This window comes from Prionailurus bengalensis, chromosome D1 (genome assembly GCF_016509475.1).
Source record: "Prionailurus bengalensis isolate Pbe53 chromosome D1, Fcat_Pben_1.1_paternal_pri, whole genome shotgun sequence".
Classification (NCBI taxonomy): Eukaryota; Metazoa; Chordata; class Mammalia; order Carnivora; family Felidae; genus Prionailurus; species Prionailurus bengalensis.
The window spans coordinates 99,792,971-99,810,346 of NC_057346.1; the positions used below are offsets into that span (position 1 = coordinate 99,792,971).

The 17,376-nt window shown below is 54.2% G+C and overlaps 1 protein-coding gene across 3 annotated transcripts; it reads right to left on the bottom strand.

Moving 5' to 3' along the window:
• Positions 1-172: 172 nt before the first annotated feature.
• On the bottom strand, positions 173-9,294 carry PACSIN3 (protein kinase C and casein kinase substrate in neurons 3). 3 transcript variants are annotated; one of them, XM_043582444.1, is made up of 11 exons: positions 9,064-9,294; positions 5,225-5,299; positions 4,879-4,968; positions 4,582-4,738; positions 3,604-3,839; positions 3,350-3,505; positions 2,394-2,569; positions 2,130-2,250; positions 1,855-1,991; positions 1,315-1,436; positions 173-699 (listed from the first exon to the last, which is right to left on the bottom strand). In XM_043582444.1, the coding sequence occupies exons 3-11, from the start codon at positions 4,930-4,932 to the stop codon at positions 584-586; spliced, it is 1,275 nt and encodes a 424-aa protein (XP_043438379.1). In that variant the 5' UTR covers positions 4,933-4,968; positions 5,225-5,299; positions 9,064-9,294; the 3' UTR covers positions 173-583. The 3 variants fall into 3 exon arrangements, with proteins under 3 accessions (XP_043438379.1, XP_043438378.1, XP_043438380.1); XM_043582443.1 differs by lacking the exon at positions 9,064-9,294 and adding an exon at positions 8,736-8,849; XM_043582445.1 differs by lacking the exons at positions 5,225-5,299; positions 9,064-9,294 and adding an exon at positions 8,736-8,834.
• Positions 9,295-17,376: the final 8,082 nt, after the last annotated feature.

Sequence of the window (17,376 nt, forward strand, 5' to 3'; positions counted from 1 at the left end):
GTCCCGAAGTTCCAGAGCAGATACCAAACTGGCAAACCTTTTTCCATGACATACTCTTAGACCCACACACCTCCCCACTCAGTGTCTCTCTCCAGATGCCCTCTGCAGTCTGGCAAGGGTGGAGTATCAGAAAAGATGCACACACACCTGACAGTGCTTTTTTTTTTTTTTCTCCAACTTTAATACACACTAAAACAAGTCACAGGAGAGTGCTCCTAGCCCAGAACTACACTCACCACCCCAAGACCACCCCAGGAATCCCAAAACACTGAGACCAGGAACTGGGTCCACGGCTCCTGGGGAGACCCATGCATTCCTGGAGAGGCCCAGGCACCCCTGAGCCCTTCTGTCACCTCCTGACCTCCCTATCTTCCCCTCAGGCTAGACTCAGTTGGCCCTTCCCTACCAGTCCCTTCCTAGATGCAGGCCGCCCCCCTCCCTGGGACCCAGGACTTCCTTCCTCCTCAAGGGACAGAAGGGCAGCAGGGGGCACCATGGTCCAGGGTCCTCGGGTCGGCTGTCCAAGAGAAGCTGGGCTCTGACGCAGGGTGGAGAAACGCTGCAGAAGGTCTGTCAAGGCAGATCAGGCCCCCACACACTCCACGTAATTGGCAGGGTACAGACCGATGCGGCCACTCTGCAACTGGCCCTGGCACCAGCCCTGCTCATCCTCCTCGCTCATCTTCAGCAGCTCCTCCCCTGGGGGAAGGAGGATTAGTCACGGCCAATTGCCCTGGCCCAGCTCGCTTCTGCAACTGGGTCAAGGACTGAGGGAGAGGGGACAGTAGGAGAACCCAGCTAGAAGAGGAGACCTGTCTCAGGCAAAGGGAGGTCAAAGTCAGCAAGCCACTCCACCTCAGACCCTGAATGCATCAAGCAGGCCCAAGCTGGTGACTTTGAGAGGCAGGTGAGGGCTCAGAGCAGACACTCTGACTCCTGGGGGCTGGACCCAGAGTAGCCTTAAGAATCAGAGAACTGGGGCGCCTCGGTGGCTCAGTTGGTTAACTGTCCAACTCTTGGTTTCAGCTCAGGTCATGATCTCATGGTTCGGGAGTTTGAGCCTCATGTCGGGCTCTGCACTAGCAGCGTGGAGCCTACTTGGGATTCTCTCTCCTGCTCTCTCTCTCTCTCTGCCCCTCCCCTTCCCCCCAAAATTAATCAAAAATAAACATTAAAAAAGAGAGAGAGAATCAGAGAACTGGTCCTTGGGAGGTAAACATTAGGCTTTCCTTTCCCACACCCCTGCTCAAGTTATAAAGGAAGGAAGGGGGAAGCTGAAGCCTGGAAAGGAACAGGAAAGGGGTCCCTGGGTACCTGCTCGGAAGCTCAGCTCATCAGCTTCCTGGCCAGCGTAGTCATAGAGTGCCCGCACCCGCACCCCTGTGGCAGCCTTCCGAGTGTTCTCCTCATCTGACCACTCCTCATCCTGCCCACCGCTAGAGACAGGAGACAGAAGTGGACAGGCTCAGGGCCCGAGGACCACCTTGAGCAAGAGAGCCTAGGACTCAGGGCCAAGGGCTCACCCTCTGGAAGAATCCTGGGAGAGGCAGGTGGGGAGAAACTGAAAAATCCCAGTCTGAGCTCTGCCACACATGCCTGTGAGCTTGGTGCATTTCCTGCCACACAGGGCTGATGTGAGCAGTAGACAAGAGGGACCATGGGAAACGCCTGGCAAATCTAAACCACCATGAACACCGGCATCCTTGTAACTACTGAGTAGGTCCTGAGGTTCCTGGCACCAATTTTCAACCCCACTTTGGGTGTGAGAGGAATGAAGGGAAGGAGACAGAGGGAAAGAAGGCAGGGCAGGGGGCAGAGATCTTTCCTTCCCACAGCCAGGTTTCTGGCTCTTACCCTGCGGACCCCAGGGACTGGGGTGGGGGTGCAGCGCCATCTCTCGTGGGCACGATGCTGGTCAGAGTAACCTCATCAGGGCTCCGGCCACCCTTCTCCTTCCTGCTAATCGTCCTCTGTGTATCCAAGGACCACTCCTATGGGGACAGTGCTTAGGCTCAGACTGGGCCGTGGGGCTGTGGAGGCAGCCGGAGCCATTCAGACCTTCACCTACTTCATCCCAAGCCCTAGCCTCCCTCCTCAGGTCCAGGCTGAGCCCCCCACACCTCCCATACCTCAAACTGTGGCCAGTTCATGGCCATGCCTGGCCCGTGGGTGCTGCGCCACCAGCGCAGATCCTCTTCGTCACTGGCTGCCTCGATGCCCTGATGCAGGTCTCGGTGGAGTTCCTGGAACCTGTGACCCGAAGCACAGCCTCACACCGGGGAACCCCGAGCCCCAGCACCGCCCCCCAAACTCATTGCACCTGGCCAGAGCCTGGGGGAGATGGAGGAGACCCAGCGTTGCCCAGACCTCCAGGCCCACCTCGCAGGCCATACCTCTCACTGCTGGAGAGGTCGAGGTGCTGGTGTAAGGTAAGCAGCATATCCTTGAAGAACAGAAGCCGCTGGCGCTCCGCGGCCTGGCAGGTCTCGAAGGCCTGCTCCATGTCTTCCATGTAGCGCGGGGTGTAGCGATGCAGCTCCGCCAGCGTCTGCTCATACTGGGTTTTCATCTGGGTGGGACAGGAGGGGCCCGGTGAGGACAAGGACTCCGCTCGTGTTTACTGAGCGCCGCCATGGGCGAGAGACCCCGGGCTAGGCACCGGCAGCAATCATTCTACAGACCCAGCTCCTGCCCTCCAAGACCCCAGCAGCCTAACAAGGGAGGTCACACTTGGGCAGAGCAGCTTTGAGAGTCTGGTGAGCGAGGATGGAGAGTGAGGTGAGGGTCAACCTATAGGGAGCGGTGGGCGGAACGGGGAAAGGCTTCATGGAGGAGGTAGAAACGGAGCAGCAGATACGCAGAGCTGGAGGAACGGGTGCTCTGGAAGAGCAGGCCACATGAGAGCCTGTCCCAGGCAGGATGCGGTGGAAGGAGCTGGAAGGTCTCCTCAACTGCTAAGCTCCTCCCAACACCCAAAACTGCACCGCTTCTTTCCCTGGGTAAAGCATCATCTTTTCTCTGGGTCCTCTTTTATTTTTTTTTTTTTTAATTTTTTTTTCCAACGTTTATTTATTTTTGGGACAGAGAGAGACAGAGCATGAACGGGGGAGGGGCAGAGAGAGAGGGAGACACAGAATCAGAAACAGGCTCCAGGCTCTGAGCCATCAGCCCAGAGCCCGACGCGGGGCTCGAACTCACAGACCGCGAGATCGTGACCTGGCTGAAGTCGGACGCTTAACCGACTGCGCCACCCAGGCGCCCCTCTCTGGGTCCTCTTTTAAATGATGACCTGGAGAAGAGGTGGCAGGTGAGGAAGAGGGCTGGGAAAGGCTTGTCGGCCGCCCGGTACCTTCTCAGCCTCCTTGGTGCAGCGTTCCACCCGCTCCTGCAGCTTGCGCAGCTGCTCCTGGGAGACGGCGCTGTCTGCCTTTGCGTGGCTCTCCCGAGTCTGGGCTGTCTTCTCCTCCTTCCGGGCCGCATGGTAGCTCTTCTTGGACGCCTCAACCTGGCACGCACGGGGACAAGTCTGGACCCTGCGCGCCAAGCCCCGGCCCCGGTGGCCCAGGGCGGATTCAGGAAGGGACCCACCCCTCCCAGGCTCACCTCCTTCAGCCTCTTTAGCCAGGGCTTCTGGGCCTTGCGGAAGCCATCCTCGGCGGCCCGGCTCTCGCGGAAGCCACCCAGCACTGGCCGGTGGAAGGCCCCCCGCTGCCAGGAGCGCACCCGCTCGCTGTCCTGCCCCTGAAGCTTCTCCCGCACCTCCAGGTGCAGCGCACTCAGCCTCTCAGCTGCCGTGAAGAAGGCGTGCCAGGCCTTCTCCAGCGTGCCGTACTGGGGGCCTGCAGGGAGGAAGGGGCTTGGGCCAGGCCAGGGACGTCACCAGAAACCAGCCCACCCCCTCTCACTGGGTGCCGCGCCGGGCACCAGGCACAGAGGGAATGCAGAGATGAACAACAAAGATGTCAGCTGCTGCTTTATCGGTATCTACTCTGTGCCTCGATATACGAGATCTCACTGAATCTTTATCCACCACCATGCAGAGAATGTCGTGGTCAACATTTAACAGACAACAAACAGCAGCCCAGAAAAGTGAAGTTAACTGCCCAAAGCATTACAGCTACAAGTCGAACTGAGAATCAAACCCTGTATGAACCACTATACTTTATTGTCCCAAAAGGAAGAACTAGCCTCTGCCCTCAAGGAATGCAGCTGGTTAGGATGGAAAGATCCAAGCTCTTGAGTCAGAAGACCTAGGTTCAAGCTTTAGCTCTTCCTAGCTGTGTGACCTCAGGCAAGTCACTAAGCGTCTCTGAACTTCTGGATTCTCCTCTAGAAAATGGATAGAACAGGACTGTCTCCATCACGGGGCTGTTACAAATATCAAAATAAGTGATGACCATACTTTGCAAACTCTTAACAGCACAACTGTAAGAATAACCAGGAGGCTCTTCGCTCTTCAAAGGGAAGGCAGACATGGAAGCCTCAAGCTTTCCATAAGAGGTGCAAAAACGAATCTGCCTTGTCTGATCTCCCTACCCTCAGTGGCCCTCTGCTCCTGGCTAGGCCCAAGCGCGGCCTCACCCTTTTCCACGGTGCCCCTCCACTTGCGGGCCCAATCAGCCAGCTGCTGGGCATAGGCCTTCTCGATGCGGGCGCGCTCCTGGAAACAGCTGATCAGATCCCCACATAGCCGATGCCCGTCCTCCACCCGCTGCACGGTCCTCCTGTAGTTGCCAGCCTGGGGCAGACAGGAGAAAGGCAGTGTCGCCAGGGAGAAGCCCCCCCCAGGGCTGGGGCTGACAGCTAGCCTCCTCCCTGGAGAGGTGGCTGGGCCCAGAGTGGAGTGGGTACCCCCAAACCTAGGACCCAGCTGCTCACCTCCCAGAAACTGCCCTCTAGGGCCTCCCCTCCAGCGTCTTCCTCTGGGGCCATGGTGTCCCTGCAGCACGGAATGGTGGCGGACTGGGGCTGTGGAGAGCAGAGGGGTAAGCAGGGAAGCCGGATATACACTTTTGGGGAGAGAAGAAGATCCTCTCCTATCCCTGGGCTTTGTCCCCACTACCATCCCCACCATCTAAGGAACTGTCAGAGCTAGGACTTAGCAGGTAGACGTCTGGAAGGCCCCGGGAGGGGCTGGGATAGGAGAAAGGGTGGCCACTTCAAATCTCTTCCTCATGCCATGAGTCTGCCCACCCCCTCCCCCACCCAGCCTCATTCCACCTACCGGGGGGGCCTACAGATCACTTCAGGGACCTGGGCGTCCAACTCTTAAAGCTTCAACCGTGATTCTGCCTTGAAGCTGACAAAAGCAAAAAAGCAAAGCAGGGGGTGAGGGCAGGGACTTAGAGCGTCCAGGGCGGTGCCCAGCTCCCCCGATATAGCAACTGCTGTCAGAAGCGCCAGATTCCAGCCAGGAGAATGCCAGGCGGGTCACACGATCCAGCAGGGGATTAGGCGGCAGGCGGGGTGGGTGGTGGGCAGAGGGCCCTGCTGCCCCCGCCCCCCACCCAACTACAGATGAGAAAAGAGGATACCTGCCCAAGCCAGGCGCCATCGCCTTTGCTTGAACAACAAGGCGACCCTTTACCAGACGAGGCCAAGTCAGAGGGTTCCCGGCCACACTCCAGTAGCTCCCTTTGCCAGCAAGAGCAGACTGGGGGCCAAGAGGCCCGAATCCTATCTTGGCCAAGAAGCTTGAACAAGTGCATTTTACTGTCCTCCTAAGGAAGCCTTGGCTCCCTCCTAAGATGGAAATTTTGCCTCCTGGTCTTCTGTGCCAGGGCTGGTTTAAGACTCAAACCAGGAAGGGGTGCCTGGGTGGCTCAGTCGGTTGAGCATCCGACTTCAGCTCAGGTCATGATCTCGTGGTTCATGGGTTCGAGCCTTGCGTCAGGCTCTATGCTGACAGCTAAGAGCCTGGAGCCTGCTTTGGATTCTGTGTCTCCCTCTCTCTCTGTCCCTCCCCTGTTCGCTCTTTGTCTCTCTCTCAAAAATAAATAAACATTAAAATAAAATTAAATTTAAAAAAAAGACTCAAACCAGGAGAGGCACCTGGGTGGCTCAATCCGTTAAGCGTCCAACTCTTGATTTCCGTTCAGGTCACGATCTCAAGGTTTGAGCCCCACGTTGGGCTCTGTGCTGATGGTGCGGAACCTGCTAGGGATTCTATCTCTCTCCCTCTCTCTGCCCTTCCCACGAGCTCTCTAGCTCTCTCTCAAAATAAATAAATTAATTAATTTAAAAAAAAAAAGACTCAAACCAGGCAATGAGCAAGAAATATGAGGGCCTGACAGTCACAAGGGACATTCATCCTGTTCCACAGCATCCACTGAGGTCCCACAAGCCTCCATGAGTAATGAGTAATTCAGCCCCACCCTCAAAAAGCCCAGAGTCTGGGGCAGAATGGGAGGAGTCAGACAGGTGACCAGGCGCTTGTAAGAGTGTGCTCCAGAATTGTAGAGGAGGGCAGGCGGATTCCAACCCCAAAGCCACCACCCCAGAGGTTAGAGGACACAATGGCACGCGGCCACTCCCCTCCTGACCCTTGGCAGGGTCTCAGCTGTCCCTAGCACTGACTCAAGCCCCTAGAAGGAAACTGCTTCCTCCTCTGAGCAGGCCCAAGGGACACCATGAGGCCCAGGACACAGTATGTGCCCTCTGCCCCCAAATCAGGACTCTATCACACTGCTCCCCTCCAAACGGACAAACAACTATCCATCCTTCAAAACTCACATTGAGGCATCTTCACAGTCTCCCCCACCCCACTGCCCCATCCCCATTTACACAGCCCCTTGTGAGCCCTCAGTCCAGTTATATATGATATGTTCCATTGGGTTGTGACTGACAGGGCAGAATCTGTCCCCAGTCGTTGACAGAGGTGGTCCAATTTGTGTTTGTTCAGGCATTGGAGTTAGCAGTTGAATGAAGAAACAAACGACATCTACCTAAAGACCAGGGAACCTGATGGCTAGAGCAGCTGTGAGAAAGCTTGCCTGAAGTGGGATCCAGCCCTAATAGCTCGGAGAGAGAGCTGAGGCCTGCAGTGGATGGAGGTGTCTGGGTACAGAGCAGGAGAGGGACGGAGCAGCTGGTCCGCAAGGGTCCTCGGCACTTCACCTTGCTTCCTCTTGAATCTGCCCCATTTACCCAGAAAGGACTTGCCAACCAGATGGAGAGAAACAGAGCCACAGCTGTAAATCACAGAGCCTTCGGAGCTGTCCCAGTGAGGTATCCAGGGGCCCGGGCCCCCTGCCTGCTCCAGCCTCCAGGCTTGGCTCCCGGGAGAGCTGCCCCCCACCCGTTCCCTCTCTCTAGCCCCAGAACAGAGCAAGCTGTGTGTGCTTGCTGGCACTGCTCCCTCCCGCCTCCCAGAGCAAACACAAGCCCAGAGTCCCAGGCACAGCCAGGCCCCGCAGCCCTGGCTAGATCCAGCCGTGGGGGTGGGCAGTGCAAACCATGGCCCCTGTTGAGGAGAGCCAGCACCTTGTGCCTCCTGACTTCAGCAGAGACCCAGATTGGTCCCCAGAACACACTCTGCCACCCGCAAGAGCTCAGAAAGCTAATAATGAACGCTTCCCAGCCGGGGTAGCCAGTACCTACTGGGCCTGCAGAAGTCTGCTGCGGCTTGGCAGGGCCTCCTCATAACTGCCTGGGCCAAGGTAAGGGAGTCCTGAGCCTCAGGGAAGAACCCACTCGCCCTACCTAAGGCAGGTAGGTACCCCCCCACCTGGGCGCAGACCAGCCCCTACCCTTCCCAGAAGCTGGGGGCATGCCACTGGGAGGGAGCACTGCCACCCTGCCCTGCCCATCCTCCTGAGTCACAGGCTGCGCCCAAGGGTTTCTTCTCCCAGCAGCCCCTCCCCATCCTCCCTAAGCCCTAAGATGTGAAGGCTCAGGAGTGGGCGGCCCATTGGTCCAGAGAGTGGTGCCTAGGCTAGAGCGGCTGGGACCAGCAGCCAGAGCCGCCCCAGAGGGTGGGGGAAGGGGTGGCGCAGGGAGAGGGGAGGAGGCAGGGCCAGGGAGGGGCATAACAAAGGGGCACTTTTGGAAACCCGACCTGCAGCCCGAGGTGCCTGCTCCCTGATGACGCACTCCAAACCCGGAGCCTCCACACCAGACCTCGGAGCCCAGGGGCTGCCCGTCTCTGGCCTCAACCCTTTTGGACGGCGCCCTTCGACCGGCCCTCTTGCCGGCCCGGAGCTACACAACTCGGAGCCGGTGGAGCCCACGCGGAGCGGCCGGGCCAAGGCCTAACCATGGAGGCTTTAGGATTTGTTGGCCAAACTTGTTGAACTTGGTCTCGGCGGGGGTGGGGCCAGTCGATCACCGCTGAGGGGAGGGGGCGCACCCTGCCGGGCCAGCCCGGCCGTGGACTCCGGAAGGTGACCCGGGATAGCGGCCCAGGAATTAGGGCTCTTTGCAGAGAGCGAAGGGTCCCCGGGCAGCGGGGCCCCCAAAGGGCGTTTGGCGGCCTTTGAAAAGCCCCAGGAGATGGTGTGCCCCTCCACCCCCGACGTCCCCGTCTCCACTGCCAGCCTGGGAAATTGCGGGGTGCGCGGCGCAGCAGATGAGACGCCCGCTCCACTCGGCGGCACCTATTCCTGTCCCCGCACGGAGTTGGGTAGCCGCGGGTTCCCAGAGCGGGAGTCGGTCCCATTGCAAACTTTAGGAGCGGGAGGAGAGGGCGGGCTCTCCCGCCGCCGCCTCCCCGTGGTTCCCGCCGGGGCAGCACTCACCGCGTCCTCCCTGGGCGTCTCGGAGGGTGGGGGTCCGGCCACGCTCCGGCCAGAGTCCTGCCGCTCTCGGGCCGGGGCCGCCGCCTCCCGGAGCGCGCCCGGCCCTCCCCCGGGAAGCCCGGCCCCCGGCCCCGCCCTCTCCTCGCCGCCGCGGCCCCAACCCCACCCGCCACAGGCTGGGGCGCAGGGGCTGCAGGCATCGCGGCGACCGGCTGCTCCTCGAGCGCGGGCCGTGGGTATCGACTCTAACAGGAGAAGCGCCAGGGCCCGCTCCCCAGGGTGGCGCCGCGTCGCTCTATAGGGAGTCAGATTTCGGCTTTGCCCTTACCGGCCTTTGCAGAGCCTGGGAGACTCGTGGAAGGGGGAAGGGATAGGGCCTGCCGTGGCACCCCTTGGAGGGAGGCCTCGGGTCTACACTGCCTTCCATTTTATTTGCTGAGCATAGCTTTCTTAGAAGTTCGTTCCAGCGAGGCTCACAACCATCCTCTTTTAAGCATTAAGATTCCCATTGTACAGATGCAGAAACTGAGGCTCAGAGACCTTCCTCAGCTTGCAAGAGATCTGTAGTCGGGCAAGACCCTGAACTCCAAACCCGTGCCCTTTCCATGTGCAGCCCTGCCTGCCGATCTGGAGGCGCATTCTGTGGACTGGGTAGGACACGCGATGGGGGTGGGGCAAAAAGGCATGAGCTCCTCCCGCTCCGTGTTCTTATTCCCAGATTTTGTACCAAGATTCATTCTTAAATCCCTTCGTCCTTCCACTCCCTTTGTCAGTCACCAGCCTTGGTAGATTTTTCCAGATCGCCACGATACCACCCGACTCTTCGTAAGTCCCTTCTTCCTCACCCCCTTAGCCCCCACCCCGGGATTTTTTCGCAGCCAGCCCGTCTGTTATTTATATCCACTGGAGCGGTCCAAGAATGTTCCTAGTCTGACCTAATCGCCACCTGCTTGACCTCCCGGTCCCACCCTACCCCCCTGCCCCCCCCCCCCCCCCCCCCCGCGGATCCCTTTTGGGCCGGGAGACCCGGCAACCGAGCCCTCCCCCTAGCAGAAGAGAGGGGGCACGGGCGGGCTAGCAGGGTCCGAGGCACCGGGCGCTCAGAGGGTCCAGAGGGTGCAAAATCCCTCGGGGAATGGGAAGCCGCCTCGGACTCCAAGGAGTGCGCCCCCAGGGAGACGGTGCGGTGCTCTGGAAAGCCAAAGGCCAGGCTGTTCTCTCTCCAGCACGTACTCTTGGTCCCCACTCCCCGCCCCTCCACCACTCCCTGAGGAGCGTGAGTGCGTGTGCGCGGATTTTTAAACTGCAGCTTTAAAAATAGCAGAAGTATGTTGTTTCTGAATCCGAGAGGAGTCACTGACGCGTTCTTTACGCAGATAAATCCGCTCATGAAATGGAAAAGGGCCCTGAAGAGAATGAATGAGGGTAATTTCAGGTGGTAGTATTAGCCGCTGAGGATTGAGTTACTCCCCAGTCCTGGCAGGAGGGTGAAAATGGGCATCCAGGACGTACCGTGTTTGGCAAATCCTACCTGAGTAGTGGATCCTGGCCTTGTCGCTCACAGGGTGTGTACTCAGCAGGATGTGGCTTCTGAAACCAGTTTCAACACCTAGTCTCTGTTGGGGCATGAAAAAGCCACTTTTCTCCATATTTCTGTTTCTACCTCTATGAAACACGACGTGTGACCCGGCTGACCTCCCAAATGGGCCATGTGCCCTAGCTAATTAATGATCGTAAAAGCTGTAAATGAGAGGAGCTGGGGTAATATATAATGACAGCTATAGTGTTCCGTACTATTTTAAATCAGTTAATATCCCACCTAGTGCCTCGAGGCCTTTAGGCACCTAGACAGAAAGTGTGAAAACACAAGAATGAAATTAATTACAGGAACCGCCTCTTAAAACCCCATTAAAAATAAAGGCTGCAAGCCAGACTGGCACCTGGGGAAGCCAGGCCAGAGACAGACTCCGTAAACAAGGCTGTTCGTCAGATCTCAAGGAGAAGGAGATATGGAGTGGAAAGCATCTGGGTTCCCTTAGATTCAAATCTGGAAGCTGAAAGCAGAAACGTTGCGGCTGATTTTAAATGCCCCTAAGGTACTGCAGGGAGAAAAAATAAACCAAAACCCAGAGCACACTGAGCTGCTTCAAAGGTGAAAGGAGACAGAGCTGCCTCAGGAAAGCCAGAACCCTGCTAGTGCTGCCTGCAGGGCTCAGATTTCTATGCCCTGTAGCCAGAAAGCCCCGGCACACTCACATGGCCCTATGAGCGCAATACCCAACTTGAACGGAGTTCAAGATGAGATGCCTGAGGGGCACCTGGGTGGCTCAGTCGGTTAAGTGTCCAACTCCTGGTTTTGGCTCAGGTCATGATCTCACGGTTTGGGAGTTGAGCCCACATCAGGCTCTGTGCTGACGGGGGGAGCTTGCTTGGGAGTCTGTCTGCCTTCCTTCTCAGTCCCTCCCCCATTCGCATGGTCTCTGTCTCTCTCAAAATAAAAATAAATAAACTTAAAAAAAAAAAAAAGATGAGATGCTCTAGGTCAGAGGGCTGGATAGACAGAAACCTAGAAAGGCAGCTTGGTTCAGGGCACCAGGGGTGGGGGGGTCTGGGGGGGTGCAAGATTGGTCCAAAGCCCAAGCTCACAGCACTCGCGGGCTCACTCACCTTGAGTTTCTGGAATGTGCTAACCACTGTTTATTTATTCGTTGTTTATTTATTCATTCAGTCATCCAGTCAAGAAATCATTTGCATTTTTGTTCTATGCTAAGCCATATGTTAGATATTGAGAATACGAGATAAACAAGGCAGAGCCTTAAGTGCATGATAGTGATACAGTGTGGGTAGGCAGTACTTTGGGAAAACAGAGCAAGAGACCACCCTTGGCCCGGTGATGACACTTGATTGATCTTGATGAGCAGGAATTAGTCACATGCAGAGGCATTCTAGGCGGGAACACCAGGGTGTGCCAAGCCCCAGAGGTGTTAGCATATGACTTGGTGATCCAACAATTTTTTGGAATCTACCCTAGACAAACATGTGTAGAAGTGCAAAAAAGGTACAAGGATGTTTGCATGTAGTATCGTTTGCAGTGAGGGAAAACTGGAAACTAATGTCCATGAAGAGGGTGCTGGCTGGCAGGTCACCAAGGTGCATCGGCCAAACAGTGCCAAGAGGCCCTGGCCCACAGACTCCCTCTGGGGACAGGCTGATGGAAACATCCCATCACTTGACAGCTGCACTAACACGTAACCACTCGCTATTTGTCGCTATTTCACACTTGTAGTTAGGAACTGAATTTTTAAGTTAATTTAATTAACTAAAAATTTAACAGCCACGTGTGGCTAGTGGCAACTGTACTGGACAGTTCTGGTCGAGAATATCTAGAATAGTGAGTTCAGGACGGGGTGTAGGCAGATGGAAGATGAAGCTGGGAAATGAGATTGAATAGTGAAGGTTTTGCAAGGTGGTTTGAAGGGGTTCCGACTTGATCCTATAGGCAGTGGGAAGTGTGCGTGTGAGGGGCTCGGTGAAATTTATCCAAAGAACTCTGGCAGGCAGCCTCACGAAGGCAGAGGAGAGCAGACAGAGAGGGCTGCCGGCAGGCTTTGTCTTTTCAGAAGGCTGCTGTGTTTCTCTCCGTGGCCTCTGGACATTGCCCCAGCATTCCTGATGGGCAGCTGAGTAAAGTATTCTGGTTCAACAGCTATGTTTTTAAGATCTCCGGCAACCCCAGGTAGAAAAACTGGTTGGAGTTATCCAGAGGGGTTAACCTCAGTGGGGGAAGCTGTTCTGGGCAGGAAGGACAGCAGATGGATGGTATTAGAGTAAGAATGCATAGCAGGCTTCAGCGGAGCCTGTAGACAAAGCTTCTCCAGGGTCAGGAATTCGCCCGGGGCAGATTCTTTGGAAGGTACCAAGGAGCTGCCGCTATACCCAGTCCAGGTTTCAGCTCAGTAGGCGGATGGTTCTGCTCAGGAAGTCTGCCCTGGTTCATTCGGACCCTACTCCGAAGACCACTGGGGGCCTCCTTATTTCAGAGAGAAATTCTAGTGCAGGATGCATTGATTTAGCTAGCTTTCACACCCAGTCTGCCAGACACCAGGCTGGGTGCTTGGTCCACAATGCAAGTAAAGCAGACACGCTCTTTGACTTCATGTGGTTGTCCACTAAAACCAAATAAACGCGGCCCATATACATAGTTACAAATCGTGATAAGTGTTCTCAAGGGAAAAAAAACCCATTTTGGGCGCCTGGGTGGCTTAGTCGGTTAAGCATCCCACTCTTGATTTCAGCTCGGGTCATGATCTCACAGTTAGTGGGTTCGAGCCCCACGTCAGGCTCTGTGCTGACATGACAGAGCCTGCTTGGGATCCTCTCTCTCCCTTTTCTCTCCCTCTCGAATAAATAACCATTTTAAAAAAATTAAAGGAAAAAAAAACATTTAGGATACAGTGCTATGAGAGAATAACAGGGGAAACATAAATTCAGTTAGAGGAGGGTCAGAGAAGACCTCTTTCAGGAAGTTTCAGCTTCTCTACCCCAAAAAAGGCTCCAAAGACCCCAAAGACAAATGGAAGTGAGCCTGGTAATGAGGGAACCACCGAGGAGAGAGCACTCTATGCTAAAAGATTAATGTGTGCAAAGGCCCTGAAATGGGAACTTGACCTTCTGGGAAAGAAGGTAAGGTGGGTAGGGCATGGTGAATGAGAGTGAGAAGTCCGGGGTGAGGTAAGAGAGGCAGGCAGCACCCAAACACTGCAGGCTTTGTCTTATTCTGAATGCAGGATTTAAGCAGAAGAGTGACGGACTGTCTTTCTGGATGTTGTGGGAGGAATAGATACAGAACAGGGCACCAGCAACCCGTAGCCTGGATGGAACACGAGCGAAGAATGGTTTTTACATGTCTAAATGGTTGAAAACAATCAACAGAGGTATATTTTGTGATATGTGGAGGTTATAAGGAATTCAAATTTCAGTGTCCATAAAGTTTAATTGGAACACAGCCACACCCACTCGTTTACATATTGTCTATGGCTGCTTCCACGTTGCAATGGCGGAGTGGAGTAAATTGCAATGGGGATTGCATGGCCAGAAAAACCTAAAATATTTACTATCAAGCCCTTTACACAGAAACTATGTGGCCTCTGTATTAGAGGGAGACTAAAAGAGGGAGACCAATTAGGAGGTCGCTTCAGTCATCCAGGTACTGGGGATAGGGACTTGTTGTAGGGGCTTGCTCAGTGTATGGATTGAAGAAGTATTCGGGCGGAAAAAATCAATGGAACTTGATGATGGGTTAAATGTAGATGGTGAGGGAGAAGTACATTTCAAAATGAATCCCAACCTGTGATCTTGGATTGGATTCTGGTCCGGAGTAGGACATTAGCGGGGCACTTGGGAAAATTGGAATAAAATTTATAGATTAGATAATAGTGTTTTTAGTACTCACTTTCTCTCTCTCTCTCTCTCTCTCTCTCTCTCTCTCTCTCTCTCTTTCTCTCTCTCTCTCTTTTTAAAGTAGGCTCTGTGCCCAGCGTGGGGCTTGAACTCACGACCCCTGAGATCACAGGGTCCACCAACTGAGCCAGGCAGGCGCCCGGAAATTTTCTCACCTTGATCATTGTATTGCAGTTACGTCTCATGTTACACTCAGGATATTAGGGAAGAGCGTATGGAAACTCTTTGTAAACTTTTCTTCGCCACTCTTTGTTAAGTCTGAAATTCTGTCAAAGTGAAAAGTTTAAACATAAAACAAATGCAAATGACTTGCAGGTGTTTACCTTGAGTCCCGAGGCAGAAATGCCAGGGAGGGGACATGTGACCGAGGCAGGGGAAGAGCAGAAAATCAAGACTTCACTTTTGGATACAGTAGGTTGAGACGCTGAGATGTCCAAGTGGCTGTGTCAGGAAGGCAGAGCCAGATTATTCCGGACGTCACCTATGAGCCAGGGGAAGGGATAGAACCCATGCAAGCCAACCTCAGACAGGGGGGCTCTGTGCCTGAGGTGAGGCGGGCCACAGTGAAGCAGGACACGGGGGGGGGGGGGGGGGGGGCGCATGCGCATGGAGTGTCTGTGGCTTGGCACGCGTTGTGTCCCGCGCTTTGGCCTCTGAGCCTCTAAACAACCCTCTCCAGAAGGCCTAATTCTTCCCAGTTTACAAAGGAGAAGACTCAGAGAGGTGCTAAGATTTCTCGAAGACCCAGCAAGGATATGGGAGAGTGAGAGCTGTCTAACCCCACCACCAGTGAGTCGCTCTCCCACTTGGTGATGCGGACTGAACACCCACGGCAGAGACTGGGTATGTTAGTTTCCTGCAGCTAACAAAGTAGCACACACTAGGTGGCTTAAAACAACAGAAATTTCTTCTCTTCTAGTTCTGGAGGCCAGAAATCCAAAATTAAAATATCAGCGGGGTCATGCTCCCTCCCGAGGCTCAGGGAGTGGGAGGTGGGGGGTGGGGAACGCGGGGGAGGGAGTGGAGAATCTTGCCCTTCTCCTAGCTTCTGGTGGCTGCCAGCAATCTGGTGGTCTTTGGCATACCGTGTATCACTCCGATCTCTGCCTCTGTCTTCACATTGCCTTCTCTGTGTGTTTGTCTCTTTGTCTGTCTCATTCCCCCTTTGCCTCACTGTTTTTATTTGCCTATTTATTTATTTATAACTGCTTTATTATTTATTTTTGAGAGAGACAGAGTACAAACGAGGGAGGGTCAGAGAGAGAGGGGGAGACGGAGGATCCGAAGCAGGCTCTGCACTGAGAGTGTAGAGCCTGATGTGGGGCTCGAACTCACCAACTGTGAGATCACGACCTGAGCGAAACCAAGAGTCTGACGCCTAACCAACCGAGCCACGCAGGTGCCCCCTCACTGTTTTTATTCTTTGACTCGTTTTATTTTTATTGAATTATAGTTGACACACAATGTTACATTAGTCTCAGGTGTGCAACACAGTGATTCCACAACTCAACACGTTATGCTATGGTTTGGTGTTGCTGTGGGGTTTTTGTTGTTGTTTGGTTTTAATTGTTTGAGAGAGAGAGGGAAAGAACACAAAGAACGCATGTGAGCCAAGGAGAGAGGCAGGGGGAGGGAGAGAGAGAGAGAGAGAGGGAGGGAGGGAGGGAGGGAGAGAGAATCTTAAGCAGGCTCCAGGCGCTCAGCACAGAGCCCAACAGGGGGTTCAATCCCACAACCTTGGGATCATGACTCAGATGCTCAACCAGCTGAGCCACACAGCCCCTGCTGTTGCTGTTGTTAATTGAAGTAGAGTTGACACACAATGTTGTATTACCTCTGCCTCACTCTTATAATGACATTTGGACCTGGATTTAAGACCTACTGGGATAATAATCCAGGATGATCTCCTCACCTCAAGACACTTAAATACATCTCCGAGGTCCTTTCTCTAGGTAACATTCTCAGGTTCTGGGACTTAGGATGTGGATTTCTCTTTTCAGGGACCACTACTCGGCCCGCCACACCAGGCCAGCTATTAGCCTTGGAAATCTGTAAAATGTGACATGAACTTAAAAAGCAAGCCATCTTTCGGAATTGTTCATCCAGTTCCACTAATGTGCCTCTTTGCAGAGTACAGCAGCAGCCTCAATGCTGCCACCACACATGTGGCTTGGTCTTCTAGGCGGCCTATAATTACAAAACTTTCAGACTCCAGGGCCTGATGACACAGGGAGAATCAAGCACAAAGGACAGTAAACGTGGCTGCGAGGATGCCCACTGGAAGTCTCAAGTGTTGGGGAGGCTGTGAGTGTATCTGTACCACGATACCCCCTCCAGGCTATTGGCTTCACCAATAAGAACCACAGCTCCCCATGCCACCCACTGCCTTCCCCGACAGACACTCAGCTGTGGTTCCTTGGGCCAGTTTTTTGTCACATGTTCCTGGAGTTACAATGTCATAGTAGGGACAAGAGCCAAAGCAGGGCCGTGGAGGCTGGGGTGGGAGAAGGGAATATAAGGGGATGTGAATGTAGCTCTCCCAGACCCACTAGCATGTGACTCATCCACCCATAGGCAACTGGTTTGGCTGTAACACAGAGAGAATCATTTTTATTCCTGCCACTTGGGATTTTTGCAGTCCTTGGAAGAGAGTGAGCAGAAGGCACTGCCAGAATTCAAACCCCTGGTTTCTGATTCTCTGGTCCTCCCTCTTCCACTGGTGGCTACCTGACTGGTGGAACGCTTAATGGCAAAGAGCATTACCTTTATCAGACCTTATCAGTAAATAACATATCGCCAGGAGATTATATAACAAGCTCTATTTGTAGAACACTTTACAGTTTGCAAAGCACTCTCCCATATACTATTTCAGTACTCTGGCAGTTGCCCTGCAAATCTGGCTGCCTAGAGAAGTTTCCTGGCATCCCGTATCTATGGTATTTCATGACAGGGTATTGATTTAGAGTGTGGATTGTGCCTCATGCCCCACAGCAGAGACAGAAGGTGGGGTTTTTTCTTTTTCTTTCTTTCTTTTTTTCTTTCTTTCTTTCTTTCTTTCTTTCTTTCTTTCTTTCTTTCTTTCTTTCTTTCTTTCTTTTTTTGTATTTACACAGCTGTCTGACACTTCCAAAGCTACCCCAAATATTTATTGACTTTGAGAGAGAGAGAGAGAGAGAGAGAG

Bases quoted from the DNA above. Each gene is read 5' to 3' on its own strand.
- PACSIN3 (XM_043582444.1), bottom strand. From the start codon at position 4,932: ATGGCCCCAGAGGAAGACGCTGGAGGGGAGGCCCTAGAGGGCAGTTTC. The intron at 3,840-4,581 runs GTGAGGCCGCGC...TCCTCCCTGCAG, and splicing joins GAGGGGCACCGTGGAAAAGG to GCCCCCAGTACGGCACGCTG. The intron at 1,437-1,854 runs GTAAGAGCCAGA...TCCTGTCTCTAG, and splicing joins CAGTCCCTGGGGTCCGCAGG to CGGTGGGCAGGATGAGGAGT.